The 19,791-nt window shown below is 41.6% G+C and overlaps 1 protein-coding gene across 4 annotated transcripts in view; it reads left to right on the plus strand.

The window, feature by feature from the left end:
• LOC147014440 (LIM and cysteine-rich domains protein 1-like) overlaps window positions 1-19,791 on the plus strand; it is a 36,092-nt gene extending 16,301 nt beyond the window's left edge. The window contains exons 5-7 of one of the 4 annotated variants that reach the window (XM_085852396.1): window positions 8,813-9,028; window positions 9,127-9,165; window positions 19,292-19,791. In XM_085852396.1, the coding sequence (XP_085708522.1) occupies window positions 8,813-9,028; window positions 9,127-9,165; window positions 19,292-19,324 (288 nt within the window). In that variant the 3' untranslated portion in view covers window positions 19,325-19,791. Of the gene's footprint in view, window positions 1-947; window positions 1,179-3,311; window positions 3,645-8,812; window positions 9,029-9,126; window positions 9,472-19,291 lie in introns of those variants that run through there. The other 3 variants (XM_085852394.1, XM_085852395.1, XM_085852397.1) reach the window with 3 other exon arrangements.

Consider the following 19,791-nt stretch of genomic DNA (forward strand, 5'->3'; position numbering starts at 1 on the left):
CTTTACTGCAGCCATTTTCAGTTGTTTGTTTTTCGGGGTTTCTGACTTTAGTCTCCTCTTCAGCAAGTGAAATCCATGCTCCATTGGATTTAAATCAGGAGATTGACTTGGTCAGTCTAAAAACTTCCACTTTTCCCCCCAATGAACTCCTTGGTTGTGTTGACAGTGTGTTTTGGGTGATTTTCTTGCTGCATGGTGAAGTGCTGCCCAATGAGTTTGGAGGCATTTTCTTGTGCACATAGGCAGACAAAATGGTTCTGTATACTTCTGAATTCATTCTGCTGCTGCCGTCATTAGTTACGTCATCAATAAAGATGAGTGAGACAGTTGCAGACGTAGTCATGCAAACCCAAGCCATGACACTACTTCGGCCATGCCTCACAGATGAGGTAGTATGGATCTTTGGATCATATGCTGTTCCTTCCTTTCTCCACACTTTCACCTTTGCATTGCTTTGGTAAAGGTCTATCTTGGTGTCTCCTGTCCATAACTTTGTCACAGAAGTAAACTGGCTCACCTCTGTACTTTATGACAAATTCTAATCTTGCACTTCTATATTTGGTGCTGATGAGAGGTTTGCATTTTGCGGTGCAGCCTTTGTAATTCTGCTGTCAATCTTCTGCGAATGCTAAATTGTGATGCTGTCACCCGAGTGCTTCGGAGGTTGTTGGTGATGTCACTGACATTTGTTCTCGGGGTTTTCTTCACAGCTTTGATTATTTTTCTGTAATCAAATGCAGTTGTTTTCCTTGGCTGACCTGGCCATTGTCGATTGCCAAGTACACAAGTGATTTCTGTATTTTTCAAGATATTCCAAATTGTTGTATTTTTCTGCCCAATGTTTGTGTTGTGGTTCTAATTGAATTCTTCTGTTCTTTCAGATTCCAAATTGCTTGCTTTTCTTTCATAGACAGTTCTCTGATTTCCATGTTGGTTTTTGCCAACAGACTCCAAATGTAGACTCCAAAGGCAAAAACGAAAATCAAGATGAGACATTCACAGCTATTTTACATGTGAACAATCAACACAACAAGAAACACCTGTCAGTCATTTGTTCCAATGCTTATTACCTAAATGGGGGGAGGGGGACTGAACATAAAAAGTGCTGTTATTCTATAATGGTAAAACATATATGTATAGAAATACCAATAAATAATAGCTGACCTTCCGTGTTCTTGCATCATATTCAACTTTTGATCTCGGAAATCCAAATTTCTTGAGTACATCGCCATTATAAGAAATTTCACTGCACTGTACCTCCACCATGATGAACACTACGTTTTTCTATCCCACTGATAGGCCGGATCTGGATCCAGACCTGAACCAAAATCTAATCCGCTTGTTCTTGTCACCGAACCAACTCGTCCACCTAGTTTTGTCATAGCTCGTCCAAAACTTTTGTTTAAAATATTATGCTATAAATAGTTTTTCGCTCCAATCTTTCACTGGTGAAGAATCGCTTAAAATATTTTTTTAATCTGGTATCTGGATCCGCATCCTCACCAAAATCAAATCTATTCTTTTCACACACCAAACCTGTCTACCAAGTTTCGTCGTCATCCGTCTGTAACGTTTTGAAATATCGTGCTTCTACGTCGTTTTTAACCCCATCTCTCAATGGTGAAGCATCACTAAAAATTCTCGTTCTTCGGATCTTCTCCAAATTTGAATCAATACTTTTCACACACCCCACCTGTCCACCAAGTTTCATCAGAATCCGTAAATAACGTTTTGAGATATCCTGGTGACAGACGCAGACATCAGACAAATGGGTAAAAACACTCACAATGACAAACTGTTTCATAATACTGGAGCACATATAATTCTACCTTTTTATTTTTATCTATGGTCTGTTTTTAGTTTTTGAAAAATACTTTTTCACATTGATTTGCATGTATTACAATGAGGGGGTAAAACGTGTGTGTGTGTTTGTTTGTGCATGTTTATACACACACAGTGTCCAACTGATGATCCGTGCAGTCGGGAAATCAATCACAGTTGCTTACTGGTTAAGGTTCTAAAGGCGCTGTCACACCTTGACGATTTAGCCAGCATATGCCGACGTATGAAAAATTTGTCTAAAATGATGGCACATGTCGAATACGTTATGGGTAAGTTTTGTATACGTTAAGAGCACGCTGGCATACGTCGTAGTACGCTGGCATACGTCGTAGTACGCCGAGCTCGTCGACAAATTTTAACATGCTTGAAATTTTTCGACGTATGCCAGCGTATGACTCACACGTTCCGCATACACTGGCCATAAGTTGTAGGCAAGTTACGCGATCGTTGACACATGTTACTTGTAAGTTACTCATAAGTCGAAACACCTCGAGGGAATGTTTATCGTCAGTGTTCCAGACTCCATGGTGGTTTTTTTTCTTTGGCATGACGGTGATGTTGACACTTCGATTTCTAGTGCGGTTATAATATAATTAATAGGCTGCCGCTCAACGATTTAAATCATAACCGCACTACAAATCGAAGGAATAAGAAGAAGAAGAAGAAGAAGAAGAAGAAGAAGAAGAAGAAGAAGAAGAAGAAGAAGAAGAAGAAGAAGACAAAAAAAAACCAGGGAGTCTGGAACACTGACGCTAAACATTACCTCGACATGTTTCGAATTATGAGTAACTTACAAGTAACATGTGTCGACGTGTGTCAACGATCTCGTAACGTACCTACAACTTATGGCCAGTGTATACGGAACGCGTGTCATACGCTGGCATACGTCGAAAAATTTTCAACATGCTGAAAATTTGTCGACATACTCGGTGTACTACGACATATGCCAGCGTGCTTCAGCGTGCTATTAACGTATACAAAACTTACCCATAACGTATTCGACGTGTGCCAGCGTATTCGGCAAATTTTTCATACGCTGGCTAAAACGTCAAGGTGTGACAAGGCCTTTACTTGAGGTAAGGGAACTATGTTTTGAGGTTTACAATTCAAGTAAAGTTTAATATAGGATGTCGTGAAATTAACATCTTTTGCAGCAATCCTATATATTATATTATTATATTTTATTGTAGGAACAGCAAATACTGTTCAATCAATTAATTGTGTGTGTGTGTGTGTGTGTGTGTGTGTGTGTGTGTGTGTGTGTGTGTGTGTGTGTGTGTGTGTGTGTGTGTGTGTGTGTGTGTGTGTGTGTGTGTGTGTGTGTGTGTGTGTGTGTGTGTGTGTGTGTGTGTGTGTGTGAGACCCCAGAGTGGCATTAACAATTCATTTGAGATTGCTCAGGCAATTTGAAAACCAGACAAGTACTTTGGCTCCATCTGGAAAGACAAGTTTCCTTTTCCTGTGCCTAGGGAAAAAAAAATGCTCACAAGCACGGCCAGGCGGTGGTGTCTGCCCTTGTGAATAACTATTCGCGGAATGCTTTGGACCAACACAATCCATTGGAAGCTGGTACACACTATATAAAGCATGTAGAGGTGCAATGCATTTGTGATGTTCACAAGATTTTTATGTCTAAACATTATAAATATTCCATTACAAATGGCATTCAGTTGTCTATGGGTTGGACAAGGAATGGAAAAGCAGACAGAAAAAAAAATAAAAGTATAACGTGTGCCATATCTCCACCGATCCAAGGAAACATGACATTGACAATGGAAACACAATGACACATATATTGATCGGGAAGGAGTTTACAGCGTGTCTCACCACTTCCTACCGACCTAATGGGCAGTTTCAGTTGGACAAGATGCTGTTCTCATCCCCTTTGACTGATTGCAAATCGATAGTTCTCCCCTCGAGTACAAGTGTGTTGATATTGTAAATTGAAGCAAAAAAACCCCTCAGATGCCAGTAGATGAGTTTATTTATCTCACAACAGTACTGATGTACAGTATACAAGACCGGGTGGACAAAATGCAAACTCGATCATTCATCTGAAAATGCTCTCTTTCTGCGAAACAATTTGCAAATTAGCATTATATCAAAAAAAATCAATTCATGCATTTTGATTCGATCATGCATTTTGGTGTATATTAAGTAAAACTGCAGGATTGCAAATTATACGTTGCCAAGAAATAATTTTCTTCAAAATAAGAAAAGCACGAGAACATTTTTCTGGCACTTCGAAAAATGTTCATGTTTTCCTTGTCTCAAGAAACCTATTCTAAAAACAAAATATATTTTTGCCAATGTACATATTCAGATATTGTAAAGTATCAGCCTAAAAAAATGTGTTTGTGCATGTAGAGAAAATTTGTAGCATAAAACTAGGCATCAAACATGATACGAGCCTCACTTCTGTTTAGAAAAACTAGTAAATAGAATTCGATGCAAACGTGTCCGAATGTGCCTCCGCTCATGTTATATGTCCTCCCAATGTTACGTTTGATCTCGATTAAAGGTAAAATGAGAGGGAAAACAGCAGATGCTTCGAACTCAATATCTACAAAATGATTTTCAAAAGGGCGCATGACTTTTGGCCTGTTGAACCCAAAATTGAATTCGTTCATCTTCGTATTGCAGTCCATACTTGCGCCAAGTTTGGTTGAAAGCCCTTTTGTGGTTCATGATGAAGTTATGGGAACAAGGATTTTCAGTTAAAGGTCACATGACCATTGATTGAAAATCTTTGTTTGAAAACATCAGATGCTTCTCACTTGACTTGTGATCTACAAAATGATTTTCAAAAGGGCACATGACCTTTGACCTTTTGACCCCAAAATTTAATCCGTTCATATCTGCATCATACTACTTGCTTATATCGAGTTTGGTCAAAATCTCCTGAGCGGTTCACTAGTTATCATGGTAACATAAATTTGATACGCGGGCACGGACGGACAGCCAAAAAACAAAATGGTGGCGAAAGAATCAAATCCATCATTTGTGCAAAGTGATAACAGTTTTTCAAAGCAAAATGAAAGTTCAAATGGATTCATTCGCACTTTTAAATCCACAGTTCCAAGTGCAACAAAACCTATCTTGCTGCCTAATCTGTGGGATAATCTGTAGTTCGTACATATGGTTTGCCAATAGCGTGATTAACCAAAAAAGGGAGTAGTATGTGAACATGCCGACAGAGTCTCGTAAAGAATGTCTACGTTTTTTTATTTTTTTTGAAAAGAAATATTTGCAGGTGTCAAAACTCATGAAAAAGCTGAACAAAGGGTGACGGATCAACAGAAAAAGTGGGGTGAAGGGAAAAACGGCGAGACTTAAGAATGCACAAACACACCACGACCACAGCAAATGGAGAGAAGTTGCAGTTGAAAGGTGGACAGGGTCTCCACATGTGTAGAAATGGGAAAAAAACATGAGGATGAGGTGGGCCGTATACTTGTAAGGCCTGGAGGGAAGAGCATGAGACAACAGAGTAGAAGAAACCAATGCCCACAAGTGAAATAAGAAAGAGAAGAAAGAATGAAGGTGAACATGAATCATAGACTTTGTGCAGGTCACAAGTTAAGGGTGTATGCTATAATGTGTGTGAATTAATGGGGGGATAGCAGTTGTATAGAGAGGTGAGATAGCAGTTGTATAGAGAGGTGAGAGGTGGGGGAATTAAACCCAGAAGAGAAACCAAAAGACTAGAAGGTCATCAACCTGCCTTTGATAAGTGAGAAGCAGACCCTGAGACTCAGCCTCAGGTCATGAGATGCCGATGATATGGATGGCCTTGGATCCATCGACTCATGAGAGGGGAGGGGGTGGGGAGAGAGAGGGCTGCAGAGAATTCCAAGGTGGTGGCAAGCTTTGAAGGTCAGGCTGGAGATATTACCTGCTCAACACCTAGCCAACTGAAGCCCCGGAGCTCCTTTAGATTGTAACCTCTTCCTGAAGGGTTACAAATCATGCAATTTGAGTGATGAACACATAGATTGAGCAATTAGCCAACCTGCACTCATTAAGTAGTGATATGCTTTCCTGCATTAAAAGATAGGTTCCAGGTAGATAATTCATTTATCTATTTTCTTGACATCAACAGAGGGCTATTGTTGCAGCCTGCCTGGTTACAGGAGTGAAGAATAGTCTTGTAATAGTTTTATTTATTTTAAATACTGTACTTGCCAAAGTGCCCGTCTATGACGGGCAGTGAAGACGATTAAATACCGCACTGTTCTTCTCAAGTTTGATTTATTCATGGAAAGTCAGGTTCAGAATAATCATTCCTTTACACAAGATAAACAGTGACAGCAATGTATATCCAATGCTTGTAATCTCCATTTGGAACCTCACTGTCAACTGACAAGTACAAGTATCAATATGACATCCTTTCTTCATTCGTGAGTGTCTCTTTTTCATTTCCTAAGTTTCAAATGAAATTATTCTGTGTACACATATATCTTTACAATTGAATTCTAGCTTAAGTTTCCACAAAAAAAAAGTTGTGTCCTCATTTTAATTCGCTCGGCCGAGGCCGTTTATTCCTGATGTGTCAAACACCCTACAACTTATGTCTACAGAAGATTTTTTTAAATTTCATTAATGCTGGCCACATTTTCCATCCAACTCGTGCAACTTTAGTTGTTTTTTTTTTAATCTCCATGAGTAGCCACTCCTATGTTGAAAGTTTTGTGTCAATCGCTCAAGTGGTTGTAAATTTAAAAACGAATAAAGGTGAAAAATAGTGAGGGTCTTTGCCAATGTTCCACAACATTATCAAGGATGGTTTTTGACACCTATTATCTGTTTATTAAAAAATCCAATCCCTGGAGTTTTGGATACATACATGCATGCATACATACAGTACATACACACACGTATGCCATAGCTCCATTAAACTATGATGATAATTGCCAACATACCGATCACCCTGCTGTATTATTGGAAGCAAGTACTTTTTGTTTGGCTTAAGTTTTAACTGTGGGGGATAATCTGTCATTATGGAGACTAAGTTCCAATGTGTATGTTGTGCAATGAGCTGGGGGTGGCAGGGAGGCGGGGGGGGGGGTGGCGTGGTAGGTGGTGTTTGGATCAGTGCGTATATCATGCACCCAGTGGGGACCTCAATTTTTGCCATATTTGCATGTGGAATCAATAATGTGGAAAAACATTTCTCTGAAAATATAGCTTGGCCAAATAAGCTTTCCCATTCATTTCAGTTTGAGCTCGAGTTTATTTGAAGATGAAAGATGGCTTTATTTCTCGTCAACAAATCTTAATCAGAAGTGGTGTAGAAGCCAAAAGCTTAAGAGAATTGGAAAAGATCCTGAAAAGGAGACTCATGCAAATAAACTTTGAAGTGCATTTAAAGTCAGGCAGTCATGTGTTCTTACAAGTCAGAAGCAGTTTTATACAATCACGAGGAAACGCAAAAAACAGTTTCATTCACCTCTGAGACATAAATCAACACCAAGTTTTATTTGTAAAGAGCAGGAATGCGTCTGATCTCATCGATCCGAAGCACGTCCAGTTGTTGATCCTGGCTTGAGAGCTGCATCCCCGTTCTCAGTATGTGGGTGCAGTGGAAGACGTCTAGTTTCAACGGCAAGAGATTGGAGATATAATGTGATAGTCTGCAAGCAAAGTTCTGGTCTCACCCAACCTTAATCTAGTTCCACCACACCAGTTCAGAAGCCGAAGACGAACGACTTGAAGGCCACATTGGTTGCTGTTTTGTCAGTGGCTGTGCAAAGCCAGAGGCCATGTTTGTAATTGGCAGATTTTCACATTTGGCATCCATCCTCAGGCCCTGGGCCATGAATGAAACCAGAGATGTAACAGTTGTATTATAAGGACACCATTGTATTTGATGAAAGGGCAAGGAGGACACGTCAGGTAAAAACTCGATTTACGTTTTGATCACGTCACTTGTATCAGAGTACACTATACTATAGAGCTTGGTCTATATCCAAGTTGGTGCCATTCACAGGCCTTTGTTCACATGACTGCATTGTTGAGTGTTAACAAAGGATAATATCATAAGCCAGGATAATATCCCTTTGTTTGTTTTTCAGAATGATCAGTTATTTTGAGCATGTTTCACTGGACAGGCATTACTATTTGATATTTGATATAGAATATTGAGAAAGAGCGTTAGCCTAGCCGAGAACATAGGCTCCCAAACTTTTTTTTTATGTCCACGACACAAAATTTGAAATCTCATTCGCGTCGCAACCCAAATTGTACTTGGTACCGGTACCTACCATAAAAATTGTCAGCGAAAACGCTTGTGACGTGAAGCCGCCCCTGTGACGTGAACCAAAAACTGGGATTTATGAGAAGTTGGCAAGCTGCCAACATTTGAATACGGTATATCGCTGTAAGATGAAGCGACGCATAGTCATCTGCGACCTGTCAGAAGGCCCTCGCGACCCAAGTTCGGGTCGTAACCCTGTATTTGGCAACCCCTGGCCAAGAGGTACACAGTCTAGCTCGAGTTTTAAGCTCAGCCCAGATATAAACTGTCATCCTGGTGTTTCATCAATGTATGTGCCATCCCTCAGATGGACATCAAACTGGTGCCCAATCTGCCGGCATTAGTTGGTGGAGGTTAAAAATCCCATGGTGTCCTTCGTGAATAGTAGGCGAGTCATCACTGGCACCATGGCCAAATAACAAATTTCTCCCCGAACTACTGCTGCGAGAGGGAAGGCAAACCACACAGCATGACCCCTGGCCTAGAAACTGCTCCGGCAGAACCAACGCTCTATAACACAGAATATGGTTCATCAGATCAGACACTGAGAAAATTAAAACATTTTTAAAATCAGAGTGTAGTGCAAAAGGTGCAATATTTAGTCTTGTATGCAAATTTGTGAATTGTTAGTGGTCTGCATGTAGATGAGGATTTTTTGGGGGGGGGGGGCTTTGTATTTGTATGTTGGTTGATCCTCTGCCTTTCCATGTGTAGACCTGCAGAAAATGTGGTGGTGCACTGCCAGCCGACGTGCCCGCTGCTTTTGTGGCCAATTTTGGAGAGACAGCCGCTTGGCATCCCGCTTGCTTTGTCTGCGCCTGTTGCCAAGAGTTATTGGTGGACCTCATCCTATTTTGGCATGAGGGACGACCACTCTGTGGCCGCCACTACTCTGACTGCTACTTTGCGAGATGCTCCGGATGTGATGAGGTGACCCGTCTCCTTTTGAATGAGGCCACAGATTCTTCCTCTTGAACTCGATTATCGGTTTAATGTTACTCACTATCCCTCAATTGTTTTCATTTCAGCTCATCGTTGGCAAGGAATCCATCGCGATGGAAGGAAAGGTTTGGCATCGCAAACACTTCTGCTGCTCTATCTGTGACTCTACTCTGCAGGATGGTTACTACCGCATTCAGGAAGGGCAAATGATGTGTAACAACTGTTGGTAGTAGCTCTGTTCAACAAACCAATGAGAAAAATGATCCAGAAAGTACCATTTGGAGTCTTCTCTTTAATACGTACATGCGAGGGTGCCAAATCGAGAAAAAAAATTAAATAACAAGAAAGGAGTTTAGGAATAGTTAAGAAGGATTTTGTCTGCACCCTACCATTTGTATGTATACAAAATAAATAGATGGCCTTTTTCTTTATGCGATGGAGGAATGCTTTTATAAGTGAACATAGAGGTAAAAACGAACACTCGTTTAATCCGCGCTCTTGTATCAAGCGTCTTCTTACTTTCGAGAGAAAAAGCAAGCATCCTGGCAGGGTTGTTCTGTTGAACTATGACGTGTAATCTTTGCTAACACACAATGCCATAAAGGATACCGCTGCTGACATATATTCAAACACAAGAAAGATAAGGTTACCTGCAAAATGAGGATCAAGCTATTTTAAGGCTGCAACGCAACAGGCCTGACTCGATAGCCACCGGGGTTGAGGAAGGGACACAGATTTAGGAGCACGTTGTACGCTGAAGGAATGAGGATGATGCAGACGGGCTGCATGACAACCAAAGGACATTTCATTTTTAGCTCGTTACAGCCTGTGCTCGGCCGTGCAAGATGTTTTCCTATTGCGTTAGATATACTCGTCAGGAAAGAAATCAAGAAAGGAGCGAATGTGAGATTGGTATTGAATATACAACTTTTAACTGTGCAGTGGAAAAACTTCAATAAACGTAGTGTGGTCCTTTCCATTGATGTTTTGCATGTGCTTAGGTACGCTCGAATCCACATGATACTTGAGCAATTGGCTCGGTAGCAATGTCAATTTGATGCCGTCGTTTGACCGGCAAACGAAATTATTGAGGGTTGCAAATGATAACGCATAATCGGGCATCTGTTTATGTAGATGCATTGAGAATATTAATAGAACAGGGTTTGTGGGTTAAAAGGGGGGGGTGAGGTGAGAGAAAGGGGTCGATAGGAAGGAAAGTTGAGGGGATTATGGAGAGAGAAGGGGAATAGGAGACAAGAATAAGCATAAAAAAATGCATGGATTATTATTGGAATGGGAAAGGGGATGATGGGGGAGGGTTAGCTCCCTGATGAAAGGATAATGACCATTGAACATTCTTGCCTCAATAAGTTTTGAACTTTACAGTTCATAACCTCCTCTTACTGCTACTCAATTAGTGGCCCCAATTAATCCCACCCTTTGGGTCATCTGAGAGGGAGGTTTCACGCAAGTCTTTCGTGAACCAGCTGGTCAGGCCTGACGTTCAATCAAATGGAGGTGATTTGGGCAGGGATTTGTAATTTGTTGAGGGTGTGGGCAATAACTCACCAACTCTTCATGAAAGAAACCATGGGATATTTAACATCCACCAGCTAATGCGATCAGATTTGACACCTGGCTGAACATCCATCCAAGGAGCATGGTACACGATGACTGTCTGCAAAACACCAAGGTGATCGTTTACATTCAGGCCAGGAATCAAACCCAGACTAAATAGCTCAAGGTGAGTATGCTACTTCCTTGCTATCCTGCCAATGATTGCGTTCTTCAAAACAACGTTTCTCATGCAATGTCTCTGGAAAGCAACCTAGTTCCTTTTTGGGTATATTTAGCATTTATTTACTTTTTGCTCATCCCTGGTTTGAAGAAGCAGCTGGCAATCTTCCGTCAGTCTGCCCATGCATAATTTAGCTGCTTAAAATATGACTGAACATTTTAAACCATTTATGTTTCCCAAAGGAATTTTCAGACCGTGTCAGCCCTGGCAAAGCTGATGAGCAATTTTGCTGCCCAGAGTTTAAAAAATAACAATAAAAAAATAAAAAGCAAACAGAATATGATACATCAGTCATGAGGGACAATCGGGATTATGTTTTCCAATAATCCCGAAACAATTCATCATGGAATTAAGCAATGGGGCTATCTATTAATATGAAGGCATGCATGGAAGGAAAGTGGGGGCTGGGGTTGTAGCACATGTGTGAATGCTGATTGCTATCCTGTGTTAACACTTTTAAAATATTTCGCAATTTGCATTATTTTGTTTTCTTTTCAGTATTTAACGTTTGTAATTTGGGAAACCGAATATAAACACGTTTAAAAGTTGTCTTACAACAAATGATAGAATAGGTGCCAACATGTGACCATTATGCATGAGTGTATTATATTTGAGATAGGTTTAGGGTTTAATGGCTCCCAGAATCTTCGCCATGAAAGGAATGCTTTTTAATATGAATGAAGATTTTGATTTGTATTGAAGTTTTTGGAACCATGAGTTGGAGTGCTTTTTTTTTTCCTGAAAAATAAATAAAATAAAACAGAAGGTTTTTGGGCATATCATGTGGTTGGGTGATTTTAAAGTAATAACATGTTGTGTTCTTTTACAAACTTTCTTTTTTCGAGCACTTCAGGAATAAAGCTCGCCCTGGGGTGTCTGTGTGCGTAAAGGGGAGGGGGGTTGTGGATTGGGGATAAGCGTTGCTTCAGATCTGTATATACAATGGCCATATGGAGTTTGAGGAGGTCAAAATCTCCCATTTTTGTGTACTGTCGGACCCCGACATTCGCAGGGGATACGTTCCTGAAAAATACTGCGAATGGCGGAGCATTGTTTGAATGAGAAAAAAGGGGCATAAGTTCTCGGCGGTTCGTGATTCATAAGGGAAAATCAAAAACCCCGCAAATCCGTGAATGGAGAAGCAGGTCAACTTATGAACCACGAATACACGGGGTCCGCATAGAGCGGAACTGCAAATGTCAGGGTCCGACAGTATATCAATAAATAGACTTCCCTTGTCCAATATATGTGTTTAAAAAGTGCAAGATTACACACGTCTTGGCTTTCTCCTCCGAACAGCCACCACCACCTCCTACTCCCCTTTCTCATATTAGTCATATATCACAATATTGCTCATTTGAATACCATTTCCCTCAACTCAAGCAAAATACACCATATGGTACTTTGTATAACATCTAAAACACAACGATAAAGAAAGCAGTTTAGTACAGGGTGGAGCATTTATATCACACACATTTATCAGCGCTGTAAAAAAATTAATGATCACAAATACTGTGTATATCACACAGTTGGAAAGCAAACCGATTTTTTATTTTTTATTTTTATGCAATGTCAGGGCCAACACACAGAACATATAACAAAGGGAGCAAGAGACAAAAGGTTGAGAGAGGGAAGCACAAAACAGTGCAGAACAGAGACATGATGAGATATGTGGAAGGGAAAGGGATGGGGTGGGGTACAAGGAGTAAACAAGATGGACACCACAGGGACTTTCAGGAAGGAAAGCTGGGAATTTGAAGGAGGTGGGTTTGGGGTGGATTAACGGGGGTAGAAAAGATCGTGGTTTTGGATGGGGAATGATAAGAGATGGTGGTGAACAGCTGTTTTGAAGAACTGGAGGGAAAAGTGGGATTGAAGAGTTTGGGAGTTAATTCCAGAGGAGGGAAAAAAAAGAGGAATGAGAGGGTGAAAGTGAGAAGTGATTCTTCATTTTGATAATTTCCCCAAAAGGGGGTTGCTGGGAGACTTTGAGTGCCCCCATGGAAATATGGGGGGGATAGATCGCACACAGAGCGGGGAGGAGGGGGGGCGAGGCCGGAGAGGAGATGGTAGAAGACAGATAAGAAGACCACCGACAGATGAGAGATTATTCTGAAACAACACAGTTGCTTAAAAATTACATCTGACAAATGAGCCCCATTGGAATTGTTGCATTCCCGACAGTGAATCGGCATATTGTTCATTACTGCATGTAATGTGGCTTGTGGCTTGAACAACAGTATGGATGGCTGCAGTGATGTTTGCCTTCAATTAATTGACACTTATAGTCGATAGATTTATACACACACACACACCACCACCACCACCACCATGAACCATTGCAACACATTATAGACTTCGTATGGATATTAACGATGCATTCACTGCACTAGCGATTCGACGTTTCCATACAATTACGGGATCAAGCTCAGACCAAGAGTCCCCTTTATCAGAAACCCGGGTCCCATTCCATTATAATTGTCCATGTATGCTGTATGTGTAGTAAAGCAAAGCTCATGTTGCCATGTTCACCAATTGTCGGTGCGAAAGCAGCACTTACAGACAGGGTGAAGACTCCATCGGAAGCAGGTGGACACAGCTTGATCAAGCCCTTAGTTTACACGTCGATAGCACAAGTTCGTACAGATTTCTAAATAATCACTGAAACGGATGAATAAAGCCCAGTACAGCCACTTCCCAAGTTCATGGTTTATTAAATAAATACAAAGTTTTTTTATATGATTGTTTAACGTTTTTATTGTGTAGCCAGTGCTGTTTGTAATCGACGAAATAAATATGCCAAGTTTGAAACTTGGCGGAACCTCATGCAGACACGATGATATTTCGTTCTGTTGTCCGTCTGAAGATACTCGGACGTCGTAGTGTGCCAGCTCGTAAAACCAAATGCTCGTTCGTGTAAACTCAATGAAACACCACTTCTCAGTACACACAGGTTTATCAACATCTCGGCTGTTTTCCTTGCTCAAATTACACTTTCAAAATGTTTAATTGTTTTGGACACAGTTTTTTGGCAACTTATAAGTGTCAGTGAGCAGAAAACATTCACCAACTCAGATTACTACTTGAACAACATAGGGGGGTGGGGGGGATCAATGCGTGTCCCCCTTTCTTGATGAGAGAATGAGGGGAAGAAACATGAGTTTTTTATGTTGAAGGTTCCAGTCACGGACTAAATAGTCCTCATCGAGGCCAAGACTTAAATAAAGAAAAATAAGAGAGATAATGTAAAGTGAGGAGTAAAAATGAGTGAGTAAGATAAATATGTGATGTTTGTTTGTAAGAGAGATATTAAAGCTATCCCGGTAGTTATAGTTTGAGTGAGACAGAAAGTAAAACCAGCAATCCTGACACGGAGAGTGTAAGATGGTTCCGGGCACCACTTTAACACTCCTAAGTCAGAACGGTAGTACCACCCTGGGCGGTTTCTGTCTCCAACCTACTTCCTAAGAAAACCAGTCTAACCGGATGGATGTTTTTACGGAGACACCATCTCCTTACTGGATGGCCGTTGGCTCCCTAAAGGAGCTCATCCGCCCTTTGGCAGGTATTGTTTTTAGTCCTGCAGGGTGTCACAATCACTCTCCCCACTGGCAAGCCAGTGAGGGTAATCAGTTTAGTCGCCGACTACCCGACCGTGCAACAGGTAGCACTGAGTTACATGTTACCAGTGGCAGTCAAGAAACCTGGCTGGGTCATGCAATGCAAGGCAATGGGGTCCTTGTAGTAGGTATGCACAATACACAGTTGTCGTCAGATCCTGCAATCATAATGTGACGAATGAACAATCATAACTGTTCTACTTAGTTCGCGGCTCCTAATTATTCCGACCTCGTTTACTCCCCAAATCGTTGACGTATCAGTTGGTCAGACCTGACGTTCGGCTGAAGGGGATTTCAGAAGCAAGTTGTGATTTGTTTCACGTGCTGGCAATAACTCACGTACTCTTCACAAAAGACAATGTGGGATGTTTCACGTTCAACAACTCCCAGTGATGGGCAAAACGATCTTCCACCTGAACATGATTTCGATGGGCGTCGCACACATTAATGTCAGGATGAGTTTGTGGCTGTGCCGAGATTCCAAACCAGGCTTGACGGCTCAGAGGCCAAGACACATACCTCAAAGCTATCCTGTCAGCCAACTTTCTCTTACCGAACATGATTCAATCAAATGAAAATAAAAACGAAACTTTATCATGGGGAAAAAAAATCCCTAGACTTCTTCAACACATAAACAGGTACACTACCTTTACAAAGTGTGCAGAAACCCTGGTAGGCATTTAAATTACTCCTTACCTCCCATCAGAAACCGAGAAGCCTAGTATTGGCTTAGCAGTTAGGGTGGCTGGCTTGGGATTTTAAGGTCCTGAGTTTGAGCCTTGATGGCTGCCGAATTAACACCAGGTGGAGTTGACTTCGCCGATCACCTTCCAAGGTCAGCGGAATAAGTACCAGTGTACTGGTATAGGGATCAGCGGCAGAACTGTGCTCCAACAAAATGATAGCTTCCCAGTAGCCAAACTGCCATACGCAAGAATATCAGAAATAGAAACTTGCAAATATAAATGTCATGAATTTAACAGGTGAACAAATTATATACATTAAAAAGAAGAGGGGGATGCATGCCCTCTTTGTTGAATCAATGCCCCCTTTTCACTATGCCGACACCAGACTTTCATCGTTACCCATGACAACACTGTAGCAAGTCTCAATCACATATTCGGGATGTCTTGCAGAGGAGGCAAAAAGCCCTAAAACAATATGACCGACTCGATAGGTATGTAAACTTTTACGTTTCTCGTTACTGAACTGATGTTTCACAAATCAAAACGATAACATTTAAAGATGGTGTCACGTTTCGTATGGTATTACCAGCTGGTTATGTGAATCTTGGAAATGACATAGACATTCAGAAAACAAAGAAATCCATGGACATCGTTTGGGAATGGCGGTGAAGCGATGTTTGCGGGATGGCGTTGTGGAGGTAAAGAGGCAAAGGTGGTGGTGGTGTTTGAGTTGTTGGTGGGTTAATGTGTGGTGTAGTGGGCCTGCGGGTGCAGGGCGTGATGCGGGGAGCGTGGTGGAGGAGTGGTTTTGGAGTGGTCACGTGCTTGCACGGGATATAGGAGTGCGCGCCGCCTGAGGCGTTGTGGTAGCCTGTGGAGCCTGGGTAGTCTGTAGTAGTGTGCATCTGGACGGGCAATAAACAGTGTTCGAGAATCCTCACGACTGTCCGAGTCCCGCTGCCCTACGGACACTACATAATGGTCCAAAATAACAACAGAGAAAGAAAAACGGCTAACTGAAGCGTCGAGTCCGAATGGATCACATATATTCCCTCTATACAACGGGTTTGGGCTCACTACACATGAACTTACCGATATATCTCACCTGAGGACCCTTTATGGTGTAATGCGAATTTCCACAACCGGAACGATATGTTATAAGAATCTTCGTGAATTTGCGATGAAAACCCCAAACATATTCAAATCGCCCAGTTTTACTCAGTTTTCTAAGAGCAATGATGAATCCAAATGTTCCGGCCGTCGCCTCCGTTACCTCTGGATATTTCCAAGAGGTTGGCGTGTGTTCGAGACACGATAGACACTGTTTGCAATTCTCAACTCTGACCGAAATTTCGTGCCCAAGGTCGGTTGACCATTCCAGTGAGTTAAGCAAGGCAAAAGGGGACCCATACCAGCGACTACGCAGCAGTTAATTAATTGGCTGAGCAAACCAACGCTGAATGCCGCATGACGAAGGCGACCATTACAATTGTGAACTCAGACCAATCGCTCCCAGGAAAGTTATTTTGGACCAACCCCAATCAGGATAAATCAGGACACGAATCAATACTTTCCTTCATTTATTATACACACAGGCAATGAAGTGAAAGAGCGGGAAAATCCAAATACAAGTAAATGGCAGGAAAATTGTAACCTCAGAAAACGGTAAGAGGAGAAATACACAGTATTGCAAGCAATTCCAAACATGCATAAAGCACACATAAAATACTGATACATTTGCCCTTACACGATCATATGGACCCTGGAGCACTTACAATCACTTATCACGAACTACAATACTGGATCTGGACACCCGAGGAATGACACAGAGAGGAGGGTTGAGGGTAGAAAGAAAATGTGGTTGAGGGTAGAAAGAAAATGTGGTTGAGGGTAGAGAAAGAATGGGACTTTTTGGTTGCATCCTGGTGCACCTTCAGCGACCTTGGTTGAGCCCACTGTTCCACCACTCGGCACTTTGTCTCATCCCTCCTCACAGTCATTTGTTCTCTCCTCACAGATGGTGCTTGTTCCACCCCTGCATTATGACCTGCACAGCTCCGGGTATCTCGTTCTGGGGGGTGAGAGCTGACGGCGTCACTTGAGGGATCGTGACCTGTACTTGTTGCTGAAAATGGTGCGCTGGGATGGTGCCGGGCCATGTGGACATCAGTAAAGCGTGCGGATGGGCCAAACAGAGGAAAAATAAAGTTAATGCAAATAAATGTGTATGGAACTGAAAAAGACGTGATATGCGAGAGAAAGCGAAGCGAGTAAGGTGTGAAGCTCCGTTTTGGTGCACTGAAACCAAAGGTGGAAAATCTCGCTCGAGAACAGGATCTTGACTTCTGTTCTGGCTGAGGAGATCTTGGAGAGAGAGTGAATTTGTTGCACTCTGTACTTTTATCTTCGGCCCCTCCCCTTCGCTGGTCACTCCTCATTGGCTTTGCCGTGCTGTTCTGCCACCCAGCAAGCAATTGAGTGAACAGGTTTGCGAGTGGGTGTTGTGATGAAAGTGAATGGAAGAAAATGTTGTTAAATGGAAAAAAGATGGAAAGACAGAGACATAGAGGGGTAGAAAGGGGTTGGAGGAAGGGAACAAAACCCGATCTGACACATAAATATGATTTATCTAACTACTAAACAGAGTACTAAAGAAACAGAATATTAAAGAACTAAAGATATTCATGTGTTTGTGCTTCCGTTTACCCGGGGGGGGGGGGGTGCACAAAGTCCTCTCTGACCCACAACCGTCACAATACGTTATAAGAATCTTTGTGAATTTCTGATGAAACCTCACACAGATTCAATTCACCCAGTTTTAATTTCTAAGAGCAATTATAAAGAAAATCGAGTAATGATTCATCCAAATGATGAGTGCTTAGCATGAATCCAAAAGTAAAACAAGAAAAAGAGCAATCAGAGTTTGCAGACCCTTGCCAGGACTTCCTTTATGTTGCGCATTTTGCATGGTGTTGTGTACTGGTGTGTTATGTAATTAATAAGACATAATTAGAACTGCTACTTTATAACCTATATGCCTGATGTTGGCTTAATGGTTAGCGTGGTGGGCTTGGGATCCTTGGGTCCTGAGTTCAAAATCCTTCTCATCTATTGAATTAATACCAGGTGGGGTGGACTCGGCCTGTCATCCTTCCGAGGTCGGCAAAATGAGTACCAGCATGCTGGTAGACTATGTCGGAGTGGTGATCTGTCCAGGATTATGTCCATTAGCCAAGGAGTCTGCTGAGGCAGCACCAACGCTCTGCACAGAGTATGGTCCCAATGGATGGATGGACTCTATAATTGCTGGCAGTGATGTCCAGGTACCAAGACGTCCTGCTTTGATGCAACCCCGCTTTGATCGGACACCTAACCCTGACCCATGACGTTTTTTATTATTATTTATTATTCAATTGAATTTAGAATGAGATTAAAATAAATTCAATTCAGATCAAATGGAAGAGTAAATACGTATAGTTCTGCATTGGAGTCTTCAGAAGGAATCGTGTCGGCATATTTGTCATGAAAAAAAAGGATTCGTGTATTTTTTGTTGTTAAAAGCAAAAACTCACTTGATTTTGTTAGATGATACTATAAACATGAAAAAAATAGGGTGGCATTTTTTCTGAGCATTCTAACGGCCTGAAATCCAAGATGGCCGCCACCATAGCAAAACGCCCTAAATTTGACACTAAAATTAACTTAATGTGGTTTAAATACTTTTTTTCAGCATGAACTGCTTGGAACCACTCTCAACAAGACCCGAACCATTTTGTTTTGCTATCACCGCAAAATCTTCCGGGAAAACTGTCTCGCTGTATAATAGGATAATGCATAGAGGATTTTCCGGGAAAGGCTTGGATGTGGTGGAGCTTAATTAATTAATCGTTAGATCATGCCATAATCACTGTGAATGAGTTTGGCTTGGAACGTGTATATAGAGGTGACTACAATAACAATAGCTTTCACCTGACTACAAATCTTTGTATTTTGCACAATTTGAGACAGAGGCTGCCTTTTTATTTCAACATGGCGGCCAGAAAATTGACGTTCGAATCCAGTCATCGGCAGCAGTTTGTTCGCTTTATGTTAAGGTTCCACTTGTCCATTTTATGGTGTACTAACATATTATTTTCTTCTTTTGCAGGCTGCATGTACCCACAGCAATCATAACCCATGATAACATAACTTAGAGACCTTGGATTAACCAAAATGGCAGAGTCTTCATCTAACAAGAAGTCAAAAACGGTGGATTTTGAACTATGCTTCATTTTCCAGTCGAGCAGCAAGCAAACAGATTATACAAACTATGTGCTTCGTCCTTCTTTGCCTTCAGTAGAGAAAGTAATTACAACTGATGTTCGATGTTCATATGGGGAAACAGAATTCTCTGCATTAAAGAATCACATAAAAGGTTTGTCTGCCCATGAACTGTTACAGAATGGTGTTTCATACCACAAGACATGTTATAAGGATCTCACAAATAAAACATGCATTGAACGAGCTAAGACCAGATATGAGAAAGGACAAGCGACAGGCAGCGTCAGTGATGTAAAATAGAAGACAATAGGACGACCGCCAAAATCTGATGCTGCATCTACAAGTGGTTCCACATCACAGCGATCTACCAAGCTTTCGACAAGTCAG

This window comes from Eptatretus burgeri, chromosome 13, assembly GCF_056783735.1.
Source record: "Eptatretus burgeri isolate ZD-2024b chromosome 13, Ebu_testis_v1, whole genome shotgun sequence".
Classification (NCBI taxonomy): domain Eukaryota; kingdom Metazoa; phylum Chordata; class Myxini; order Myxiniformes; family Myxinidae; genus Eptatretus; species Eptatretus burgeri.